Source organism: Nannospalax galili, unplaced genomic scaffold (genome assembly GCF_000622305.1).
Source record: "Nannospalax galili isolate Female #2095 unplaced genomic scaffold, S.galili_v1.0 scaffold517, whole genome shotgun sequence".
In the NCBI taxonomy this organism is placed as follows: domain Eukaryota; kingdom Metazoa; phylum Chordata; class Mammalia; order Rodentia; family Spalacidae; genus Nannospalax; species Nannospalax galili.
The window spans coordinates 63,637-88,103 of NW_008340098.1; the positions used below are offsets into that span (position 1 = coordinate 63,637).

The 24,467-nt window shown below is 40.5% G+C and overlaps 1 protein-coding gene and 1 non-coding gene across 5 annotated transcripts in view; one reads left to right on the forward strand and one right to left on the reverse strand.

The window, feature by feature from the left end:
- The window catches only part of Asxl2 (ASXL transcriptional regulator 2), a 111,461-nt gene that overhangs the window by 3,716 nt on the left and 83,278 nt on the right, over nt 1-24,467 (reverse strand). For all 4 annotated transcript variants that reach the window (XM_029564455.1, XM_017798637.2, XM_008834991.3 and 1 more), the window contains 5 exons: nt 17,983-18,146; nt 9,939-10,035; nt 8,159-8,264; nt 5,080-5,794; nt 19-2,961 (listed from right to left, as the gene is read on the reverse strand). In XM_029564455.1, coding sequence (XP_029420315.1) covers nt 535-2,961; nt 5,080-5,794; nt 8,159-8,264; nt 9,939-10,035; nt 17,983-18,146 — 3,509 coding nt within the window. In that variant the 3' untranslated portion in view covers nt 19-534. The remainder of the gene's footprint in view (nt 1-18; nt 2,962-5,079; nt 5,795-8,158; nt 8,265-9,938; nt 10,036-17,982; nt 18,147-24,467) is intronic.
- On the forward strand, nt 13,397-13,464 carry LOC115070675. Its single transcript, XR_003849829.1, has one exon. It is a non-coding gene; the product is annotated as a small nucleolar RNA SNORD20 (small nucleolar RNA).

Consider the following 24,467-nt stretch of genomic DNA (forward strand, 5'->3'; position numbering starts at 1 on the left):
TTCAACTTTTCTCAGCACCTAAGGTAAAGGGATGAGTAAACCCTGAATCGAAATCCCAAAGGCCAAATCATCTATGCAGGACCACAGCCAGACTGTGAAGATACGATCAGTGTGAATGGTTACTTCCCTACCATTCTTTTCCTTTTCCCAGCTTCAGGAAAGGTTGGAAGGCAGACAGCATCCCTTCACCATGCATGCCATTCAACTTTTCTCAGAGTTGAAAGAAATGGAACATAAACCTGAATTCAAAGTAATACATCATTACCTAAACTCTTGGAAAAACAATGTTATAACAAAATGTGACATATTTACATGATTTTATAAGTGCAAACTTGTCACCAATTCAGTCTTATGTAACTCAGACTTACTATACAAGGTGCTCTTCCTGTAAAATGTAAAGACCTGTACTCTGTACTCCTGATTAATGCTTATCTCCTAAGACAATTAAAACTTTATTTCTGTGATTCCAAAAGGATGCAAGAACACATCTTGTTAACCCTTCCCTTCCCTTCTTTACAGTATGTTCTAGTCTCACTACCGAACAACAAGGCAGGAGACACACAGTTTGGAGGGGCCAATGCAATCATCATGGCAGAAAGCTCCACATCCTTTGCACATGATCATGGCTTTCAATCGGCAGTAACATTTAGAAGGTGTGTCCTCGATGCTGTTCTCTTCAGGAAAGGCCTGAACAGGAATTGTCTGGCCATGGCTGTTGGGATTCATAGCTTGGCTAGCAGGGATGGTAGTGACAGTCACTGAAAAGGACATAACATCACCTACATTGCTAGATACCTGGCCACCTGGTACAGAATTATGGTCCATGTCTGATGAGGTGGAGACATTAATCATGCCTCTGTAGCTTGGCCCTATCTGTGTGGGGCTTCCATACAATTTGGGGGTTTGCAGTGGTGGAAGAAGTAGAGGTTGACGGGTGGGACTGTCTGCAGGGAGAGAAAGAGCAGAATTGAAAAGCTCAGGGCTGCTACATACTGCTTTCCCCCTGGCAGCATGAGCCATTTGTTTCTGTGCTGCCTGAATAAAATTTCTAGCTAGGGATTTTTCATCAAATGTTTGGCCTCTAGAGAACATGTAATTCTCCTTGCTTAAAGTGGTTTGCTCACTTACTGGTGCCTCATCCTTACCATTCTTGTTAGTTAAACAATCATTGGTGGGTGGAGTTTCCTTACTGTGGGATCCTAAATTTGCATCATGCTTGCCAAAACTCTGGGAAGCCTGTGGCTCCTCCTTCACAAACACAGGCTCTTGCTCATTGCCAGCACTTTCCTCATCAGTTTCATCTTCTTTGCTGCTGCTACTATCTCCTGTTGGGTTTTTACAATCTGCATATCCCATTCTCAGGGCTTCTGTGGGGCTATTTAGACAAAATCGGTCTTCAGGGTTTACAGAATGGGTCCTCCTAAAGCTCTCTGAACCTCGGCCATAGGTGGAAATATTAAGTAAATAATGACCTGCCATTGCAGGTTTGGATGTCCTTCTGCCAGCAAAGCCCAGCATGAACCTCTGGCTTGTGGAGATGTCTTCCAACTGGAAACCTGAGTGCACAAAGTTGTACTGGGCAGGTGGCACAAATGAAAGAACACTTTGCCTCTGAACCCTCTGGATGAGAGTCTGAAAGATCTGATCTTGGGTTGCTTTATTTAGTCCTTCTTGAAACTGGTGTGTGTCAATGCAAGAGTCCCTTGGGTCCCTAGCTGAAAAGAGGGGCCTGAGCACCTGGGGAAGCTGCTTACTCTGCAAGGGTTTCCCTGGTTGCTGGATAGGCAAATGGGACTGCCTACTATTAACTTCTTCTCTGGTGCTGCTTTCTGTCATGTTGGTACCTGTGAGCACTCCTATCCCCCTTTCCTCTTTTGCAGTCAGTGGAACAGTTTTCATTTCAACTTTGGTGAGAGGTTTAGGCAGAATTTGCTCCATGGGCACATCTTTGCCCTGGAGCAGCTGAGTAACTAAAGGATTATTAGCAGGGATACTAGAACTTGGTCTTGAAATAGGTCCATTCATACTTGCAGAAGTTACTGGGGTTTTAAGGCTAGAAGCTGCTGGCAAAGTGCTTGAGGGCGGGGTTGATCCAGTAGACAATGCAGCTCCGCTGACCTGGGGCACAGGGAGTTTTTCTAAATTGGCTGTTGTCAATAAAGATGTTACAGGAGAGGAAGTCATATCCATTGGAACCGTAGCAGGTGTCTTTGCTGAGGCTGGAGGGTTTGGTGAATTCTTATCAGAACCTGCTTTGTGTTCAACTATTCCATCAGCTACAAAACAAACAGTTGAGGCTCCTGATATCAGGGCAGGTCCTGCTGAAGTAGTATTCTCCTGTCTGCAACTACTTGGGCCTTGTGGGTGGCAAGGAGAGGCCACTGAGGCTGTTGACCTGCTGGGGTTCAACTTTTCCCTGTTGGATTTCTCTCTGTGGGCTGGTAATGGGATGCTTGTGCATCCTCCAGCAACGGCAGATGCTGGAGGCACTGAGGAGGTTTGCTGTAATTGTGTTCCAGACACACCAGGAAGCTGGGCTTGGCCTGGAGACTTGGTCTCAGGTTGGGGATGAGTCTCTGGTCCACAGGGTAAAAGCTCTCTCGTACCTCCCCTGCTTCCAGTTCCTGCCAGTTCCAGTGTGGGGTCCTTTCCAGTTGTACTGACTCTGTCTGAACCTGGACTCCCGCCTCCAGAAGTTTTCCTTTCATCACCCTCTCTTGGACTTTGTCCACCCCCAGGGCCAGGTCCTGGAATGGTCCCTCCAACTGAGGCGGCTGCAGCAGCGGCTGCTGCAGCTGCAGCTGCTGCCCTCTGTGCTTTGACCAACTGGGCTTTTGCTTTGATGTCTGCGAGAGTTCTGGCTCCTGTTCTGTTAGGACTAGTGATGGAGATTGGAAAACGAGCCCTGGGAGAGACCTGCGATGGAGAAAACAGCATGGGGGAGATCCTGGAGACCGGGATCTGAAAAAATTAGGAGAGGAGAAAAGCAGAGCTCAGTTTTCAGTTATAAAAAAAACTTCACGAATACATTTTAGAACAGAACAACACAACAGCACTGTGACATACACGGCTGGTCTACAACTAAGCAAGTATCTAGGGTCTAATCCCACTGTGCCCAATTATGTAAGGGATCATGTACATAATGTATGCTCTTGATGATTTTTATCCCTGGTTAATACTATTACTTACTTGTACGACATTTTAAAAACCGATGCACTACTAAGTTTGATTTTTATATTATAAAAAAAAAATCTGACTAATCCTATAAGGAAAGCTACAGAAGGCAATAACAGTGCAGCAAGATATAGACTATTGTAGTACTTGGCTAAGTTAAAGGAGCAAATATAATTGTTAGACATGATGTGAGCATGTAACTGCAGAAATTAAGTGACTAAACTCTTAAAAAAATGCACACCATTTTTCTGTAAATTGTTCAATTATGACTAGTAAGGTTACTAAATTCTTTTTTTTTCTGGTCTTTTTGAGACAGGGTCTCCCAGTAGCCACAGCTAGCCTGGATTTGCTATGGAGACCAGGCTGGCCTCAACTCACAGAGACTCACCTGCCTCTGTGCCTCTCAAATGCTGAGATTAAAGATGTGTGCCACTATGCCTGGCTCTACTAAATTCTATCACTTTCATTTCTCAAAGTCAGAAGTGCTGAAAAATTGAGTCTCCATACCTCAGAAATTAGAGGTGTGGTATTTTATAGCAGATGTCACAAAATCCATGTACTTTCATCTCCATCATAAGGTATACTATTTTGTTTTACACCCAATTCTAAAAACCTTAGGTAACATAGTTGTCTCAGCACATATATTTTAGAAACTGCTCACAGTAGAAAGAAGTAATTACCGCCTCTTGTTAATATAAAGAGACGATGTGGGAAAATCGATAAAACTACAATAAGCAAGTTGTTCGGGGGAATTTTATATAAACAACCTTAAGAATATTCTTAGCCGGCCTAGTGACACAAACCAGTGATTCAAGCTAGTGAAGGAGAATTGAAAACTCAAGGCCAGTCTGGGTAAAAACAAATTCAACACCAACCTAAGAAATTTAGCAAGGCTATCTTTTTTATTTTTGGGTCTTTTTGAGACAGGGTCTCCCTGTAGCCCCAGCTGTGCTGGAACTCACTATGTAGACCAGGCTGGCCTTGAACTCAGAGATCCGCCTGTTTCTGCCTCCCAAGTGCTGGGATTAAAGGCGTGCGCCACCACGCCTGGCAGCAAGACTATCTTAAAAGAGAAAAACTAGTGGGCTGGAGAGATGGCTCAGTAGTTAAGAGCACAGGCTGCTTTTGCAGAGGACCAGGGTTCAAATCCCAGAACTCACATGGCGGCTAACCATCATCTAACTCCAGGCTCAGGGGTTCCAACACCCTCTTCTGACTTCTGTGGGCACTGTATAACACGGGTACACTTACATACATGCAGGCAATACACGCATACACATAAAATATTTTAAAAAGTGAAACAAAACAAAAAAAGAGCTGAGATACAGCTCAGTGGTAGACCATGAGGCCCTAGGTTCACTCCCCAGTCTAAAGTAAAAGAGTAACTAAAGCAAACTTCCAATGAAATCATTTAGAGGGATTTGAGGAGTGAGATAAAATGGAAGGAGAAATGATTACATTATTTGGTCATAGGAAGTCAAATGTTCAGTGTAGAACCACTCCAGCTTAACAGAATGGGCAGAATAAGATGCAATCTAGCCTGTTTACAGAGAAATTGAAAAAAATGGATTTTAGTGGCACTTACCTACTAAAGTAAGACCTAAAATATAATTCAGTTTTCAGGTAAAGTACTGACTGCACTCAGGACCAGAAGCAGAAAGACTGAAAATCTGGGCTAGGTGAGAAGACCACAGTCTCAAAGATACAGGTAATAAGGACCAGGAGCTACAGGCCTGGCAGGACACTTAAGTCCTTTACTCGAATATTAAGGAAGATCTGAAGGAATGCAGTTCTAAATGCCTATTAATTTATAATACCAGTTACACATATAATAAACATATGCAACTGCTTCTACATTAAGACCACACGTTATATGAAATTTAGTAGGTACAACAACTTTCTTACCTTGAGAGGTGGTACTTTTCGCACCTGGACCCTGTCCCCTCTATTAAGAAAGGGCTGTGGCGAAACCTGAAATGGCTGCTGGTGCTGGCGATTCTCAGTGATACGTGGTCTTTTCTCCCAGCTCCCAGTGGCCTCTTCTTGGGTAAGAGATTTCCTCTTGAGGCTTTCTGGAATCTGATCAATCAGAGTTGCTGGAGGTTTTTTCATATTAGGATCTTGTGGATCTGCTTCTGCTATAGACTTTGTTATGAGTTTTTCCAACCCAGAACTGTTGGACTTGCTTGGGGATATAGCCAATGCTTCTTGGCTCTCATTTTTGTTATAATTAGAAGCTATAGCAAGATGATTTTCTTTCTCACACTCTTGTTCGGCACAGGCAACTGGCTTCTGTTCTAAGAGATCCTCATCCTTAGGGCACTTAATGGAAATCACACTGGTAAGCTCATTTGTATCGTTAGCTGAATCAATGAGAGGCTCTGACGATCTGAAGTTTGGCTGTGCTTCATCTTGGCTGTCTTGCTCTTCTTTTCTGACTGGTGATGGCATTTGCACTGCTTCTTCTTTACACTCTGACTGGGGAACTACTGGGATTATTCTGACAGGAGAGGCCTCCGATGGAAGTACGGATTTTGGTTGCTCAGCTGGGGTTTTCTTTACTTTGGGATCACTAGGGGATGCTGTCAGTTTCTTCAAATCTTCAAGGCTCAATCCAGAACTAAAAAATGAAAGATATTTTGGTTGAGAAATCTTTTGTTACTGAAAACATGAGAAAAGTAGACCATGTCAGTAACTAGAACCCTCAAAACATAGTAGGTATTTTTCTGTATTAGTCTTGAGCTGAAGTAATGATACTCAAATCCTGACTCTGATACCAATTGTCCATGTGATGCTAATTGACTAGGCCTCTGTACCTTAGTTTCTTTAACTGTACATTCAAATTAATGACTTCATAGTATTGTCATGATGTTTAAGATGTTCCATATTAAGTACTTGCTTAGCATATATAATGATGTTCTATAATGGTTATTATTGTTACTTCTGTTTATACAGGAACCTAGAGGCATGCATTATAGACTACTGGGACCTGAAGAATAGTCAAGAGTCCTCCACCCTGATTTGGGTTTGGACTACATATTTAAAGACAGGGTTTCGCTATGCAGTCCTAATTGGCCTGGAAATTGCTACATAGGCCATGCTGGCCTTGAACTCACATTGATCTGCCTGCTTCTGTCTCTGGAGTGCTGGGATTAAATGCATACATCATTAAAAGTGTATGCTACCATGGCCAGACAGAATTACTATTATTTATAACAGTAGTCCAAAGACCATTTATATCTCAACGCAGAAAAATTGGCATTAAGACTTGAGACAGGGTCTCAATGTGTAGCCCAGCTGGCCTGGGACTCACTTTATAGACCAAGCTAGCCTCAAAATCAGAGACCCGGTTGTCTCTGCCTCGAAAGTACTAGCATTTGAGATTCTTATTTTTTTGAGTTCTGTTTATTTTTTAATTTCATGTGCATTTGTGTTTTGCCTGCACGTAAGTACACCAGGCATGTGTAGTACCCACAGAGGCCAGAAGAGGGTGCTGGATCCCCTGGAACTGGAGTTGGACAGTTGTGAGCCACCATATAGGTACTAGGAACTGAATCTGGATTCTATGCAAGAGCCACTAGCGGCTCAACTGCCGAGCCATCTCTCCAGTGTCCATCTGAGACTTAATCTCAGCAGGAATCTATTGTAAATAACTGTGAATACTACTTGGAGATAAGAAAAGAAGCCCTTAAGTTCTCAAGCTGTGGTCAACCCTCTTCTCACAGCTGCTACTGATATGCAAAGAGGAGAGAGGAAGACTAACAAATAAGAAGCAGAAATCCTATTCAAACCCACAGCTCTATTAGCTAATTATTATTATTTATTTCTAAAATATTTTGTTTATTATTTCTATTTTATGAAATAAAATGTGTCATGCAATGCCTGTGGAGTACAGAAGAAGGCACTGGATTCCTCTGGTACTGGAGTTACAGATGGTTGCTAGCCACCATATGGGTGCTGGGAATTGAGCCCAGGTCCTCTGCAAGCATAGCTAGTGCTCTTAACTGCTGAGCCATCTCTCCAGCCACTTTATTAGCTATTTAAATGTCTTCTTCATTAAGATATTTTTGATTTTTGATTTTTTTTGGTCTTTTTGAGACAGGGTCTCTCTGTAGCCCCAGCTGTCCTGGAACTCACTATGTAGACCAGGCTGGCCTTGAACTCAGAGATCGGCCTGCCTCTGCCTCCCAAGTGCTGGGACTAAAGGCGTGCGCCACCACGCCCAGCTATTCTGATATTTTTGTTAGAAAAAAGTTAGAAACTGTAGGCCTCTGAAAATAAAAAAAATTGTTTTGGTCTTTTTGAGACAGGGTCTCAAAAGAGATCCATCTGCATCTGCCTCCTAAGTGCTAGGTTCAAAAGCATACGCCACCACGCCCAGCCTGAAAATAAAATTTGTGTACTGATTTAGTGTGACACATTCCTAGTCAAGAGTTTTTTAATTACATGTCTGATATAATGGTCCATAATACAAGATTCTTAATATTCCTGACTGGTTTTGAGTAAGTTATATTTTGGATGATTACTATAAAAATGCAGAGAGAGAGTCTCTCTGTGGCCCCAGATGGCCTGGAACTATGTAGACCAGGCTGGCCTTGAACTCACAGAGATCTACCTGCTTCTGCCTCCTGAGTGCTGGGATTAAAGGCATGTGCCACCATGCCTGGCTCTTTTTTAAAAAAAATATTTTATTATTTTTATTTTATGCGTATGCATGTATTGCTTGCATGTAGTTAAATGCACCTGTGTTGTGCAACACTTGTGGAGGACAGAAGAGGCTGTTGGATCCCCTGGAACTGGAGTTATAGACAGTTGTTAGCTGCCATGTGGGTGTTGGGAATTGAACCCAAGTCTTCTGCAAGAACAGTCAGTGTTCTTAACCACTGAGCCATCTCTTCAAGCCTCAAGAACTCTATTGTCTTAGCTCATAAAATTACTAGAAGCCAGTCTTTTCCAAGGAAGAATTCCAATTCAGGATGTTTACCTCTGACCATAGTAGCTTTCAAAGAATTGTTCCTTCCAAGGCTCCACTTTTTTCTCCTTCTCAATCTCTTGGCGAATTCTCACCTGCATTTCAGGGGTAAATTCACCTGCAATGTTATCAACAAAATGACATTGAATTGAAAAACATTATTCATAAATTTTAACTATTTACAAGTCATGAAAGACTCATGCAAGAACCGAATACTGGCATATCAAAGTAACAAAGTCCCCAAAGCACCTAACTGCAAAGACCTAAATGCCACTGGGCGAAACACACACTTTCAGTATGTTGCTAGGACCCACCAATGACTGTTCTCTGGGTATTCCCCCAAAGAACCTTCCTCCATACACATTCCAGACACATTTCTTTTATATCTAACCTCAAATTTCTAAATTATTTTCCAAAGGTATAAAAAGTAATGTTTTTTTTTCAGTAAACAATGGTACTAAATACTTTGTCATTTTAAAGTTAGATTTTTTCCACAGAAAACTATACTTGAAGCTTTACTTTTAACTGCGTAATGAGTTATGGCCAGCTTTAAAGGCATTAATATTCCAATGAAAAAATTAGAAGTTACTCTGGAGTTGTCAGTATTCAAAATGCTCCAAAATATTGTATTAACCTAGTGTCTTGGTACTCAACATACCAAAAACCTTAGCTGCTCTGCATATGCCATTTATTTGTATATACTACAAACCACCACAATCCCTCCTATTGTATCAGTGGAGAATAGTGTTATTTGTAGGAAATCTTAAATCATGTGGGTCAAAGTACTTGTCCTGCAAGACTGACAACCTGAATTCAATCACTGGAACCCACATTAGAAGGAGAGATCCAAAAGATGTCCTTTGACGTCTACACCAGGGCCTGCACTTACACATTTGTATCATACATAAACAGACACACACAAATAAATAAATTTAAAAACCTTTACTAAGAGGGCTAGAAAGATGGCTCAGTGGTTAAGAGCACTGGCTGCTCTTACAGAGGACTTAGGTTTGAATCCCACCACCCACATGGTGGCAAACAACTGTCAGTAACTCAGTTCTACAGAATCCAAAGCCTTCTCTCCTCCAATGGGCATTGCATGACATGGGTGCACTAGCATACATATAGGCATAGCACTCATACACATAAAAAACAAACAAAAACAAACAAAAAACAAAAGAACTATTACTATTGAAAGACATATATGCAGTACTAAAAATAATCAGTAAGTTTTAAATTAGTGCCCTCAATCTGCTAAATTCAGCAAATAAGGAACTAGTGATCATGGCCAGTAATTCTTAGTCAAGATCCATAAATGTTCTATCACTTCAAATGAGCAAATTCTGTACCATGTGAAATCCAGCTCAATAAGGCAGGTTCTCAATGAGTCCCTTTACTGTTTCACTAGAGTTGGCAGTAACAAAGAAGTTATCTAGCTGCTTAACCAAACTGATAAAAAAACACCATAAAATAAAGCTACACTTTGCCTAGTAAAAGCTTATTCAAACTTCAGTTCCTAAACACTAATTTAGAGTTACTGAGCCAGAAATGTTAGGACTAGTGCTTTAAAAAAGTTTTTCAGTTTCTCCAGTGACCTGAAATCATTAAAGAAACCTATTGCTGGATTCCATCAGGAAGATGGCAAAATGTTTCACGGAGAACAGCTAATTCTATGTTTTGGAAACTTTCCCTTTCCAAACTGCTTAAGGACCCATGTGGTGAAGTGCCAACACACTCTCCTTGTAGCTCCAAAGGCTCAGAGATGGGGGAGACCACAGAGTACAACACTTACCTTCTGAGAGTCTTTCCTTCCAGCCTTGGGCTGCTGAGGTGAAGAACTCATTGTTAAGGGCTGAGCCATTCAACTTCATCAAACCATCTGGACCAACCTGGGGCAAAGAACAAGCCAAGGAAAACTTTCAAAGAAAAGGAAAGATGTGATGGCAATCATGTCATTTTACAAAAGGATGAGTACACAATTAATCTTAATAGAAATATGGCTAGATCCTACCAAACTGTTTTATTTTCTACCATTATACTTCTTTAAAAAAAAAAAAAAAAGGCTTTCCCATTTACCTCTCCAACTCTACTTCCAACTCTGTTTCTCAATGATTAAAAAAAATTGCTCGCTGGGCATGGTGGAGCATGCCTGTAGTCCCAGCACTTGGGAGGCAGAGGCAGGCGGATATCTGTGAGTTCAAGGCCAGCCAGGTCTACACAGTGAGTTCCAGGCCAGCTGCTGAATCACACATAAATACACATAAACTTTATTTTCCTGAGAAGAGTTTATTAACTGATTTAGAGACGTGGTATGAAGTATAAACAGAATGTAATTTTGTTTTCCCATAGACTACACTGTGAAAGCCTTAAGTCAATTTGTAGATTTAGCTTCTTTTTTAAAAAAATATTTTAATTATTTTTATTTTATGTGTATGAGTGTATTGCCTGCATGTATTTGAGTGCACTTGTGTTGTGCAATGCCACAGAGGTCAGAAGAGAGCTTTGGATTCCCCTGGAACTGGAGTTAAGGACAGTTTGTAGCCACCATGTGGGTGCTGGGAATTGAACCCGGGTCCTCTGCAAGAGCAGTCAGTGCTCTTAACTGCTAAGCCATTTCTCCAGTCCCAGATTTAGCTTCTTATAATTGCTGCATATTATTTCATTGTGTGAATGTGCTTCAATTAATTTATTAGTTTCCTAATGGTAAACATACAGTATTATTAGTGTTTTTCCATAATCAACAATGCTGCAATAAACATCCTGGCAGAGATCAACATGGAAAGTGCTTTATTAATTATGGTCACAGAGGTTATAAATATTCCCCCATCTGTCTACTGAGTTCATTTGTGATGATTTGCTGAAAGGTTTATATATATGTAGATTAGGGATGCAGCTAAGTGCAAAGCACTGGAAAATTTTTAAAAATTTAATTACACGTATTTGTGTGTGTGCGTGCGTGTGCTATGATATACCTGTAGAAGTCAGAAGGCAAGAATCGGGAATTGGGTCTCTCGTCTACCATGTGAGTCTCAGAATCAAACTTAATGTTGTCAAGCTTGATGGCAAGTCCTGTTACCTGATGAGTCATCTCAGAGGCTGTAGGAAAAATCTGCACATTTAGAATCTGCATTTCCTATCTTGACTAAAAAAAAAGAAACCTTAAGCCAGGTGTGGTGGTGCATGCCTTTAATCTCAGCACTTGGGAGGCAGAGGCAGGCAGATCTCTTTGCATTCAAGGCCAGCCTGGTATACATATTGAGTTCTAGGTCAGCTGGTATTACAGGAGACTGTCTCAAAAAGACCAAAAAAACACAAACAACAACAACAAAACTTATTTAACATAGCAAGGAAAAGCAGCACTCAAATCATGTACAAAAATGACTTTGTTTAAATATTTTAAATGTAAATATATTCTCATTGAATATATATGGTAGCTTAATCAACTGAAATATGAAGCTTAAGAAGATAAAAATGGGTCAGGTGTGGTAGTGTACACATCTGCTGCCAGCATTTGGGAGGCAGAGAGGCAGGCAGTTCTCTGCCTCAAAAAAAAAAAAAAAAAAAAAAAAAGCTTGGTTTCATTAAAAGAACAGTTGTGGGGCTGGGGATGTACTTCAGTTGGTGGAGTGTTTGTCTAGTAGGCATTAGACCCATAAAATCAGGTGTAGTAGAACATGCAGGTAATCTTGGCACTTGGGAGGTAGAAGCAAGATTGGGAATTCAAGGCTACCTAACAAATCCTGTCCCTAATCCCCATGTCCCAAAAGAAAAATAAAGGATGTGCTGCAGACAATTGTCATGATGAGATAACAAAACAAGGAAAAGCGCCACTTAAATAAAATCTCAATCTAAAACACAAAACACACCAGGCATGGTAGTACAGCTTTTTAAGAAAAATATTTTATCATTTTTATTTTATATGCATGTATACTGCCTCCATGTATTTAAGTGTACCTGCGTCAGGCAATGCCCCCAGAGGTCAGAAAAGTGCTTGGATCCCCTGGAACTGGAGCATGTGGGGACTGAGAATCAAACCAGGGTCCTCTGCAAGAACAGCCAGTGCTCTTAACTGCTGAGCCATTTCTCCAGCCCTGGTGGCATAGCTATTAATCCCAGGCAGAGGCAGATATCCAGGCCAGCCTGATATACATAGCAAATCCCAGGCCAGCTGGGGCTACAGGGTGACCCCATCTTAAGAAAACCACAAACAGAGCACAAATTAAAAACACATGAATAGGAAAAATTTAAAACTGCCATTCTCTAATAAATTAATATCTTTCTATTGGAATCTGCATAAGCAGATTTTTCACGAACTGAATGGAATTACCCTAAATACAGAATCAAGATAAAAATGAGAAGGGCCCTTTTTCCCCACCCCTTAAGTCAATCCTGGGATAACGGTTTTCCTATACTGCCAAGCCAGCTTAATTCACACCCAATTCTCCAGAATCTCATTTCATTTTGTTATCATGGATGTGTGGCTCCAGCAGCCCTCAATACCAGTCCCACAGAGGAAAATCTCAACCCCACATCCATTTACATATACACACCATTAATTGGACTCAGGAGGTTATTAATTAAAAAAAAAGAGATGGACATGAAATTGGAAGGAAGATGGGTATTAGGGAGAATTGAAGGAAGGTAGTGATGGACAGACTTGATCAAAATACGTTACATAAAAGTATGAAATTTCTGAGTTAGGTGTGGTGGCACTGGGGAGGCAGAGGCAGGTGGATCTCTGGGAGTTCAAGGCCAGCCTGATCTACACAGTAAGCTCCAGTCTAGCTGAGGCTATAGGAGCCCCATCTCAAAAAGTCTCCCCCTCAAAAAAGTATGAAATTTTCAATAATAAAAATATTAAAGGAAAATCTGAGAAGGGGGAATTAACCTTTCTACGATTAAATCTGTTGAATCATAGAAAGCCAGTGAATTAAAACTATTATTACCAGCATTATAGTGAATCAAGAAACGAATAAAAGAGGGCACCTCTAAGTGCATACTATATATAGATGAACAAAATATATTATAAAGATGGTATTTCAAATAATGAGAAAAGTTATAAACACATTAAGTATATAGTTCTAGGACAACTAGCTAGTAGAAAATAGGGTTGGCTCCCAAATAAAGATAATACAACATGCCAGGTATGATGATTACAGGCACTTGGGAAGCATAAACAAGAGGGAGTTCAATGCAAGCCTGGGCTATATAATGAGGTCTTATCTAAAAGGAGGCAACAGAACAATCCAGTTGTATTAAAAACTTAAAACTGATGCAATCTCAAGAAAATTCCTCAAGATAGTCAAGTTCTGATCTATGAGGGAAGAAAAACAAACAAACAAACAAAAAAACACCTTAAAATTTGGGGAGTGCTGAATCTCCAAGTCAAGGCTGGCATCAAACACACAGCAATCCTCCTGCCTCTCAAGAGTCAGGATGACAGGTATGCACTACCTTATCCAACTCTAAATTTAAAGTCAAAAACAAAATTTTGAAGAAAATTATTTGACTATCTTAGGAATTTTGGAACTCTGCACAACACACTTTACTTTCTTAACCTATCTAAGCCAACATTACTTTCCTCTAGCTCTGTAGCAGAAACTGATACAACTTTTTGTTAAGGACTAATCAGTAAACACTTGCTGGTTCTATGAACTCTGTTGTAATAACTCAGCTCTGCTGTCAAAGTACTGAAGTGGCTATAGACAATATATAAACGAGTGGCTATGAACCAATGAAACTATTTATAAAAACAACTGGTAGTGGCAATTGTCCAGGTGGCTGACTATTGGCAAAGACTGCTGAGTGGTATAATAACAAACATCAAGTGAGAATCACTACTTCCATTTCCAGTGACAAGCACTCCACTGTTAAGTCAATCTACTTCACAGCTTATGCCATCAAACTTTTCTGTCCCCTCCTCCCCGGCCCCGACTGAGTCTCTTGTATTCTAGGCTCGTCCTGAGCACACTACATAGTGAGCCTTAAACTTCTGATCTTGTCTTCACCTTGAGAGTGCAGGAATTATAAGCATGTACCACCATATTCTGTTTATACTTGGGATCAAACCCAGGGCTTTGTGCTTGCTAGGCCAAGCAATCTACCAACATTCCCAGAAAGTTTTACTGTGAAAGTTGTCTTTTGAACCCCAATCTACTTTCTGAAAAATATTTACCACCTCCATATGTGACAGACGGAGTCTAAATGCTGGGATTAAATGCATGCACCACCATACCCAGCTTTCCCTAAGTTTTTTAATATTTCAAAAATAACATTCTATTTTTCCTTGATTCAAAGTGAGTTCAAAGACAACCTGAGCTATTACAGATCCTGTCTTTAAAGAAATTTTTATTTATAAGACCCTGCCTTTAGGCCGGGCGAGGTGGCGCATGCCTTTAATCCCAGCACTCGGGAGGCAGAGGCAGAGGCAGGCGGATCTCTGTGTGTTCAAGGCCAGCCTGGTCTACAACGGGAGTTCCAGGCCAGCTGGGGCTACAGGGACACCCTGTCTCAAAACGACCAAAAAAAAAAAGAACCTGTCTTCAAAAAAACCAATCAACCAACAACAAAAAGCGAAGAGTGGAAGGGCAGAGGGCTCATTCAGTAAAGTGCTTGCCATAAAGGAATGAGGGCCACAGTTCAGAACCACAGCACCCCACTTTAAGAGCCAGGCATGGCCTGGCAGCTGTAACCCAATACGATTAAGTGTAATTTTCAATTATTTATCCTTATAACCTGAAGTCGTGTATATTTTTAAAATAAGAGGGTATTTCTACATATGTAACACAGATGGCCTTGAACTTACTACATAGCCATATGCTAGAATTACATAAGTATGTCACCATACCCAGTCCTAACCAGACTGGATAATAAAAGTTTTCTTTATAAAAACTCCAAATTTCATGACAGTGAATCTATAATTCCACTTAATTACAACTGTATCCTCTCAATATCGCTCACATTACTTTGTGTTGCCACCTTATCAATAACTGAAAAAGACTGGCCAAGTAAATTCCTACTGAAAAAAAAAAAAAAACCCTACAGGATTGCCCTCTATGAGAAGTTGAAATAGCAATCTCCCAACGTCCCTTTTTTAAAAGCTTTTGTAGCAAATTTCCTTTGGGAAGAGGTAAGGGTGATTAGTAATTCCAAGAACTAGCAAGCATCAAACTACAAATAGGCCGTACGTACGTATGTACGTACACACACACACACACACACACACACACACACACACACACGAGATCAAGTAGGTCTTATATAAACCATGCTAACCATCAATCTCTTAATTTCTTCTAGTTAAGAATTAACTGGACCAGTCATGCTGCCGCACTCCTTAGTCCCAGCACTATGGAGACAGAGGCAGGGGGCTCTCTGTGAGATTGAGGCCAGTCTGAGCTACATAGAGAGCTCCTGGCAAGTGGGGGTTACAAAGAGATCCTGTTAAAAACAAAAACAAAAACCAGAATTAACTAGATGAGTATCTTCCAAAGTAAAATTCCTCTGAGAAGAGTTAAAGTAGAAAAGCAGTCACTAGGAATGAACAGTTTTCCTTTTGGTTCCCATTGCTAGAAGAGTGCTCGATTTACGTGGATTGTATAAACAAAAGATTTTGTACTGTTTTAACATGTGCTTATTCATAGCACTAAGACACTAATATCAATGCAGTATAGTTTAAGAGAATGCAGACTTCAGAATGAGAAAGATTTCATTTTGACTTTGTAATCAATTAGCTACGCAGTTTATCTTGTTAACCTCTTACTATAAACTAGAAAATATAGTTCATTATTATAAACTAGGAGGAAAAGGCCTTCCTTTCATGCTGTTTTAATATGAAGGAAACCGAACCCAAGATATTGTACGTGTTAGGCAAGTCCTCTACCACTGGGCAGTATCCCCAGTCCTGATTTTCCTTTGTTTACTTTTGTGTATGTTGTATAGGTGTATGTCTTCATTTATCTGGAGGTTACAAGCTGATATATTGCCTTTCTGCATGAGTTTATTTTTAAAGACAGGATGTTACACTGAACCTGAAGTTTTCCCAATTCAGCTAGAATGGCTGACCATCAAGCCCCAGAAATCCTGCTATCTCTGCCTGCCTAACAGTGGAGTTATAGATGCATGGCCATGTCAGGTTTTTAAAAAGGTGAACTGTGGTCCTCATGCTTGCATGGCAAGCATTTTACTGAATGAGTCATCTCCCCAGGTCCTCACAGTCCCTTTTTATTGCTGTTATTATGAGATCCTGTCTCGTGTAGTGCATGTAACCTTGAACTTACTATGAAGCTAAGGCTAGCCATGAAACCTGAACATCCTGCTTCCAACTCCCAAGTACTGAGAGATATGCATCATATCTCACCTACTTGTTTATTTTTTCAAATTTTAATTAAAAAAAATTTTTTTTAATTTATTATTTTTATTTTATGTGTATGAGTGCACTGCATGCATGTATGCGAGCTCACCCATGTTGTGCAATGCCATGGAGGTCAGGAGAGGGCTTCAGATTCCCCTAGAACGGGAGTTAAGGACGGTTCGTAGCCGCCATGTGGGTGCTGGGAATCAAACCCGGGGTCCTCTGGAAAAGCAGTCAGTGCTCTTAACCACTGAGCCATCTCTCCACCTTCAATCCCTCCATTGTGGTGCTGGGGATTGAACCTAGGATTCACTGACTCACTGATTCATTCATTCATTTATTCATTCATGGCTTTTTTGTAGCCCCAGCTGACGTGTAACTCGCTATGTAGACCAGACTGGCCTTGAACCAGGCTGGACTCCAACTCACAGAGATCCACCTACCTCTGCCTCCCAAGTGCTGGGGCTAAAGGTGTGCACCACCACGCCTGGTGAACCTAGGACTCTTAAATGCTACACAAGCATTCTACTATTCTATATTCTATATTTCCAGTCCCATAATCTTCATATTCTAGTAAGAGAGTCCATCCGTCACAATCCTAAATCTTATAAAACCGTGGCGCATGCCTTTAATCCCAGCAGACGGAAGCAGGTGGATCTCGTGTGAGTTCAAGGATACCCTGGTCTACATAGGGAGTTCAGGACAATTGGGCCTAGAGAGAGACCCTGTCTCAGAAAGACCAACAAAACAAAACAGCATAAAATAAAAATATTCTTATGTCTCATTTAGTTTCTGTTGTGTAGTGACCTTGTATGAACTGAAACACTCCCTTTTTAAGGACTGAGGGAAGCTCATAAAGGCTCAATCCCATATTTAAAGAGCAGGAAACAATTGTTGCAGAGGAAACTCTTCAGCAGGTCAGGCTGCCTGCTGGTTGCATAGAAAAGTCTGGGGATGCAGCTTTTTAAGTCATCACCCACGCTGGATAGACATTCTGATATGCAGCTGTATGTGAATGATCAATGGTCCTGTAAATAAGACCAGAAATATACTGGCTGACTAAGCTAACCTTGGGTGGAACTGTTTCTATGGCTTATCAGTGATACCCTATCTAATATGAATTGATGTTTGCCATGTCTCTTCAAGAAAAGTCACACAACAGTACCATTAATACTACTTTTTAACAGGTATACATAAAAAGATAGAGTGCTTGCCTAGCATAAAGTCCTGGATTCCATCCTCAACACAAAATAAACTGGGCATGGTGACACATGTCTGTAATCTCAGCCCTCAGGAGATGAATGGAGACAAGAGTATATGAAGTTCAAGTCATTCCCAGGTACGCAGCAAGTTCAAGTCCAGCCCATGATACATAGACCCTACCTCAAATTAAAAAAAAACATAATCTGAAGGAGTTCTAAAGGTGATAAATGGAAGAAGCTTAAAAAGGGTTAGAAAGTCACTTATGCTTCACATGACCTACCTGTCGATCTACTTCTGGAAGTAGTAAAAGCAGTCGCTGCTGGCAGTCTCCAGGAAGAACTGAAAAGGTATGCTTATTGATCAGTGCTCGCAGATTAGTATTAACTAGAATGGAGTCCGGTGTCTCAACATCAATGTCAGCACACTTAGTCCTTTTCATTTGCCCTATAAAATGTAGAAAAATAATAATTTATCACTTAGAACCCCTTTTTGTCTCTAACCACAGCTAGCAATGCAGTAAGGAAGAAAAAAATAAGTCACATGGGGCATGGTGGTGCATGCCTTTAGGAGGCATAGGCATAGGCATAGGCATAGGCAGAGGCAGAGGCAGAGGCGGGTAAATCTCTGAGTTCAAGGACACCCTGGTCTACATAGGGAGTTCAGGACAGCTGGGTCTACAGGGAGACCCTGTCTCAAAAAGACCAAAACAACAACAACAACAACAACAAAACCCTAAAACACAACTAAACTGAAAAAGGTAACACTGAAAGGTTCATACCTGAGATAATTATATCTCGCCCCAGATTAGGGAAGTTTATGAGAAATGATAAATAACACATACAGAATGCTTTAAAAAATAGAAAATTGGGGCTAGAGAGAAGGCTCAGTGGTTAAAAGTGCTTACTTGAAGACAACCCGGGTTTGGTTCCCAGCACCCACACTGGATGGCCTCTTAACTCCAGCTCCAGGGGGTCTGACTCCCTCTTTTGGCCTCTGTAGGCACCTGCATCCTACTAGAGGGGCTAGAGAGAGGGCTCAATGGTTAAGAACACTGATTGTTGTTGCAGAGGACCCAGTTCGATTCCCAGCACCCACATGGTGGCTACGAACTGTCCTTAACTCCAGTTCCAGGGGAATCTGAAGCCCTCTTCTGATCTCCGCGGCATTGCACGACACAGGTGCACTCACATACATGCAGGCAATACATACACACACATAAAATAAAAATAATAAAATTAAAAAAAAATTTAAAATTAGAAAATCCATGTGATAAAGCAAGTTACAAGCGTGGGGACCTGAGTTTGAACCCCAGAATCCACAGAGAAGCTGGATGTGGTAACCGGTGTCTGTGAATTTCTGTGCTCCTATAGCAAGATGAGAGGCAGAGTCAAGAGAATACCCAACAGTTCATAGGCCAGATACCTGGTGTATGCAGGAGTGTACAACAACAAAGAGACCCTGCTCCAGCACTAACTCGACTCAGTGGGTTATTGAAATGAATGAAGTTGGGAGGGAAAAGCCTTAGGGGTGGTCCAGAGGATAGGGGTGAAAAGCTGTGGGATAGTAGTGGTAGATATGAACAAAATGTATTTTATTCAGGTATAAAATTCACAAACACTAAATAAAGTATCATTTTTAAAAAGAAGAGAAATTCTGCCTCAAAGTGCAAGGTGAGGGTGAACACCTAAAGTTGTTCTCTGACCTCTACACAGGTGCTGTGGCATGCATATACCAATGCATACATACAACACAGACATTACACACATTTTTAAAAAAAGAATAGAAAATCCAAGCCAGACATGGAGTGTATGCCTGTAACCCAGCAGTTAGGAGAATGAGGCAGGAAGATCTGGAGATCAAGTCTGGGTTATACAGCAAATTCTAGGCCAACATGATCTGCATTTTTGCTTTCAAAAAGTAAGCAACAAAAACAAAAAAAAAAACTAAACAAATTTGAGTACACAAAGGGTTAGTAAAGCTAATTAAAATGCTATGGTGTTCTTTTTTTGTACATTTCTACAGATTTAACTATATTTCAATTGAGTTTCATTTTAATTTTGATCTTAATGTCTTTTCACCTTTTATTAGTTCATTATATTTAAATTCACTTAACAAAAATTAGGAAAAATCCAGGCATGGTGGTGTACATCTTTAATCTCTACACTTGGGAGGCAGAGGCAGGTGAATTGAATTCCAGGCACTGCCAGGGCTACAAAGTGAGATCCTGTCTCAAATTAAAAATTAGTATTTTTTTTTGTCTTTTTGAGACAGGGTCTCCCTATAACGCCAACTGGCCTGGATCTCTCAGAGATCTGCCTGCTTCTGCCTCCCAAGTGCTGGGACTAAAGGCATGTGCCACCAAAGGCCGGATAAAAATTAATTTTTTAAACACCAATTTATTGTGTGTATATTCATGTGTGGGGATACACAAGCCACAGGGCATGTGTGGAAGTCAGAGGACAACTTTCAGTAGTTGGTCTTCTTTCATCAAGTGGATCTCTCTGGGACTGAATTTAGACTGTTAGCTTGGCAGCAAGTATCTTTACCCACTGAGCCATCTTGCTGGCTACCTAAACTTTTATTATGCATAGGACTCTAGGACCCAGAAAATCTAGAAACACTGGCATAAAGTTATGCTACTGTTGGGGTAATTACCCACTAGTTCCTTCCTAAAGCATAAGCAAAGTCAGAACAGGTCACAGGAAAGAATTTAGAGCCTAAATCAGGTTCACAGGATTCCTACAAATTAAAATCTAACACAATCTCACAAAGATTACCCAACAAATTATAAGTTCTGCCTCTATGAATATCATTAGAAACCAGAAACAGATCATCTAGACCTAGAAAAATTATAGCTAGGAGATATATAGAATACAAACTATGTATAAAATGTTTAAATAGAGACTGTAAACATGAAGACAAGGACAATGAATATAATCAAGAACAGACAGACTTACTTTAAAAGTAGGCCTAATGTGGTAGCTAATGTTTGTAATCTCAGCCCTTGGAAGACAGGGGCAGGAGGATCACCAAGGATCCTCTGCTACAAAGTAAGTTAAGGGTCAGCCTACATTACATGAAACTCTGCTGGGGAAAAAAAACCCCAAAGCCCCGCTCCTGGCAGATTTAAGAACTACTGTGAAAGAAGAGCAGTTGGAGAGGACTGATTTAAAACATATCTTCTGGATATGGCAAGGCTGTTATATTCCTGAATTCACAACAGCTAAAGTTGTCTACAGGAGATCAAGCCAATATACATTCTTGCGTGAACAGAGAAAGGGCATGTGAGCTCCCACTGTTGGCTGAGGCGCTATTGGCAGCTGATGTCTGCTAGGGAAGAGAATCAAAGTTATTTTTTGAGACAGGGTCTCTCTATAGCCCCCGCTGACCTGGGGCTTGCTATGTAGACCAGGCTGGCCTTGAACTCACAGAGACTGGCCAGCCTCTGCCTCCCAAGCACTGGGATTAAAGGCGTGAAGAAAATCAATTTTCTTTTTTCTTTTTTGCAGGGGGGATGTGTCTTTTTGAGACAGAGTCTCCCTGTTGTCCCAGCTGATCTGGAACTCACTATGTAGACCAGGCTGACCTTGAACTCACAAAGATCTGCCTGCCTCTGCCTCCAGAGGTCTGGGACTAAAGGCATACACCACCACGCCCGGCAAGAATCAATTTTCTTAAGGGGTATGGTCACTGGTAGGTTGACAATGCTCCAGTGAATGGGCCCATATACCCATGTAAAAATGAGAAGACATAAAGGTGTAAAGGAAAAGTTGGGGTGGGGGTGTATAATAAAATATGTTAGATACATATGTTAAATTCTGAAAGAATGGAGTTGGAGAGATGGCTCAGTGGTTTAGAGCTTATCCATCGATTCATCTCACCAGCCCCAAATTTCCAATTCTTGATCTCCCATCAGGTTTTCCATGCTAAGCCTTCTCATTCTCTTCTCCTTTTTCTAAGCCTCTCAAAATAATTTACCTCTTGCATTCTTGATAAATGTGTTGGCTATATAATTTTAGTCCTAGTTCCTTGTTTAGTATCTAAAATTCTGTTTAATAGATAGACATTCTCTAGTTTCTACCATTTATAGTCAATATTTCTAAATCCATGCTGGCCTTAATCTCACAGAGCTCATCTGCCTCTGCTTCCCTCTGCTGAGATTAAAGACATGTACCACCATGCCTTGCCATTTGTGGGTCTTTTTAAAAAAAAATTTATTCTTTATTCTTAGAGAATTAAAAAAAAAAAAACATTTTATTCGTTATTAGTATTGCCTGCATGTATGTAAGTGTACCTGTGTCTTGCTATGTTGTCTATCTGTGAAGGACATAAGAAGGTGTCAGATCCCCTGGAATTGGAGTTACAGACGTTAGCCACCAATGTGGGTGCTGGGAACTGACCCCGGATCCTCTACAAGAGCAGACAAGCATGATGACCTAAATATAGAATTTCAGCATCTACATGAATGTCATGAAATGTTATGTGTGATCACATATGCATGTAATCCCAGAGATAAGGGGGTTATATAGGGGCAGAGACAGAAAGATACCTGGGATGATAGCTACTATAGCTGAAAAATGGTTCATTCCAGGGTTGGTGAGAGAGACTGTCTCAAAATAATAAGGCAGAAAGTGATAGAGGATGACCCCCATAATCCTCTGTCCAAGACATGGACACATCTTCCATGCATGTACAACACAGACACATAGGAATTAGAAAAGTAGGAGCACAGTGGAAAAAAAAAATTTAAAGTACAGCTGTACACATTTACCAGAACTTATGAAAGAAGCAAATCTAAGGATCTAGACTAGAAGCACAGCATAGTCCGAGTAGAAGAAATCTATACAAGGGCCAAGCTTAGTGTGTTTATTAAAGCCAGTAAGGGGTTGGGGATGCAGCTTAACACTTGTTAAGCAAGTACAAAGCTCTAGGTTCCATGGGGGTGTGATGTAAGGGAATGGATATGCTAGTAATGAGTTCTGACCTCTGCAAGAACTCCATATCTTAGGTACACTTACATTCAGGCAAAACACTCATACACACAAAATAAAAGTAAAATATTTTTTTAAAGATCCAAAGGCAAAGTAAATTAAAAAGAAGCACACAGGGGCTGGAGAGATAGCTCAATGGTTAAGAGTACTGGCCACTCTTGCAGAGGACCCAAGTTCCATTCCAAGCACCTTACAGCAGTTGTTAACTAACTATAATTCCAGTTGTAGGGGATCCCATGGGCACTGCATGACTTGAGGGCACTTTCAAACATGCAGGGAATACACTCATACACATAAAAAAAAAAAAACCCTATACATATGCACACATATAAATAAAATATAACCCATATCAAATGAAAAAAAAAGGCTACAAAGGAATTAAACAACATACAGAGGCCAGCAAGATTGCTCAGTGTGTAAAGGCTTGTTGCTAAACTTGATAACTCTGATCCTTAGGACCCACATGGTGCAAAGAGAAATGAATCCTGTAATTTTCCTCTATATCTGTGCTGTGACAACCCTCCTCACTATAAATATCTTTCAGGAAATTTTTAAAATCTTTATTTATATATTTATATTTTTATGTGTATGGTGCTCTGCCTGCATGTATGTAAGTGTATCACAATGCTTCTGCAATGCTTGCGAAGACCAGAAAGGGGCACTGGATCCCCTAGAACTGGAGTTATTGATGGTGTTAGTCACCATAAGGAAAAGCCATACATGCTCTCCACTATCATCTCTCCAGCCTCAGGGTGCATTATTTTGATTAATAAGATTGATTCAATGAACTCAGAATATGTGGACCAATTTGGAAATTCAATATTGTTGGCTTAAAAGACCAGGTCTCTGTATATTTCAAGAAACAGCAATAGGAATAACCACAGTAACAGCATCAACAAACTTACTAAGTACCATACACTAATCTAAGTATTAACATATTTTAATTCGTATTTCACACAACTTTATGAAGCACATAATGTTTACTGTTATTGAGATGAGGTCTTACTATACTGACCATACTGGCTTCAAACTACCAGGGCTCAAGAGATCCTTCTGTGAAGGACTCCTGCAAAGCTAGGATTATAGGCATCTAGAGCTGTGCACAGCTGAACTGAGTAATTGTTATTACTTGATGTCACAGATGAGGAATGTGAGTCCGAGATAATGGAAATATACCAAATTATAATATTGTTACAATCTGAAGTCAGAATGTAAGTGTAAGCTTAGAAATCTGTTACTTATCATTATCACATAGGTACAGGTATCAGAGCCTATGATCTCTGCCAAAAAGATATTTCAGTTAAAAATTCATAACAAAAACAAAAACATTCCTATATATTTTGAAATAGGCAAAAATAACTTCAAAATTATTTCTCAGACAACAAAATTATAGAACAGAGCTGGAGAGATGGCTTGGTTCCCAGCACCCACCTTAACTCCAGTTCCAGGAGACCCAATACCCTCTTCTGGTCTCCATGGGCACTGCATGTATGTGATACACTTACATACATGGAGACAAAACACCCACACACATTAAGACCCCTTTAAAATTCAACAAAAGACAATTATAAAAAAATTAAACAGGTTTTCAAACAGAATAAATAGCCCCCAAGAGGCAAAGGTAAACATTGTCAACAAAACAAAATAATAATGCAGGCTGGCCTGGAACTTAAGCCTCCAGTGATAGGATAGAGGTATACACCTTTCCAGCAAAAACCAAATCTAATAGTATTGAAGTATTTAGGAACTTGCACATTTGCCTGCAGATTTATCT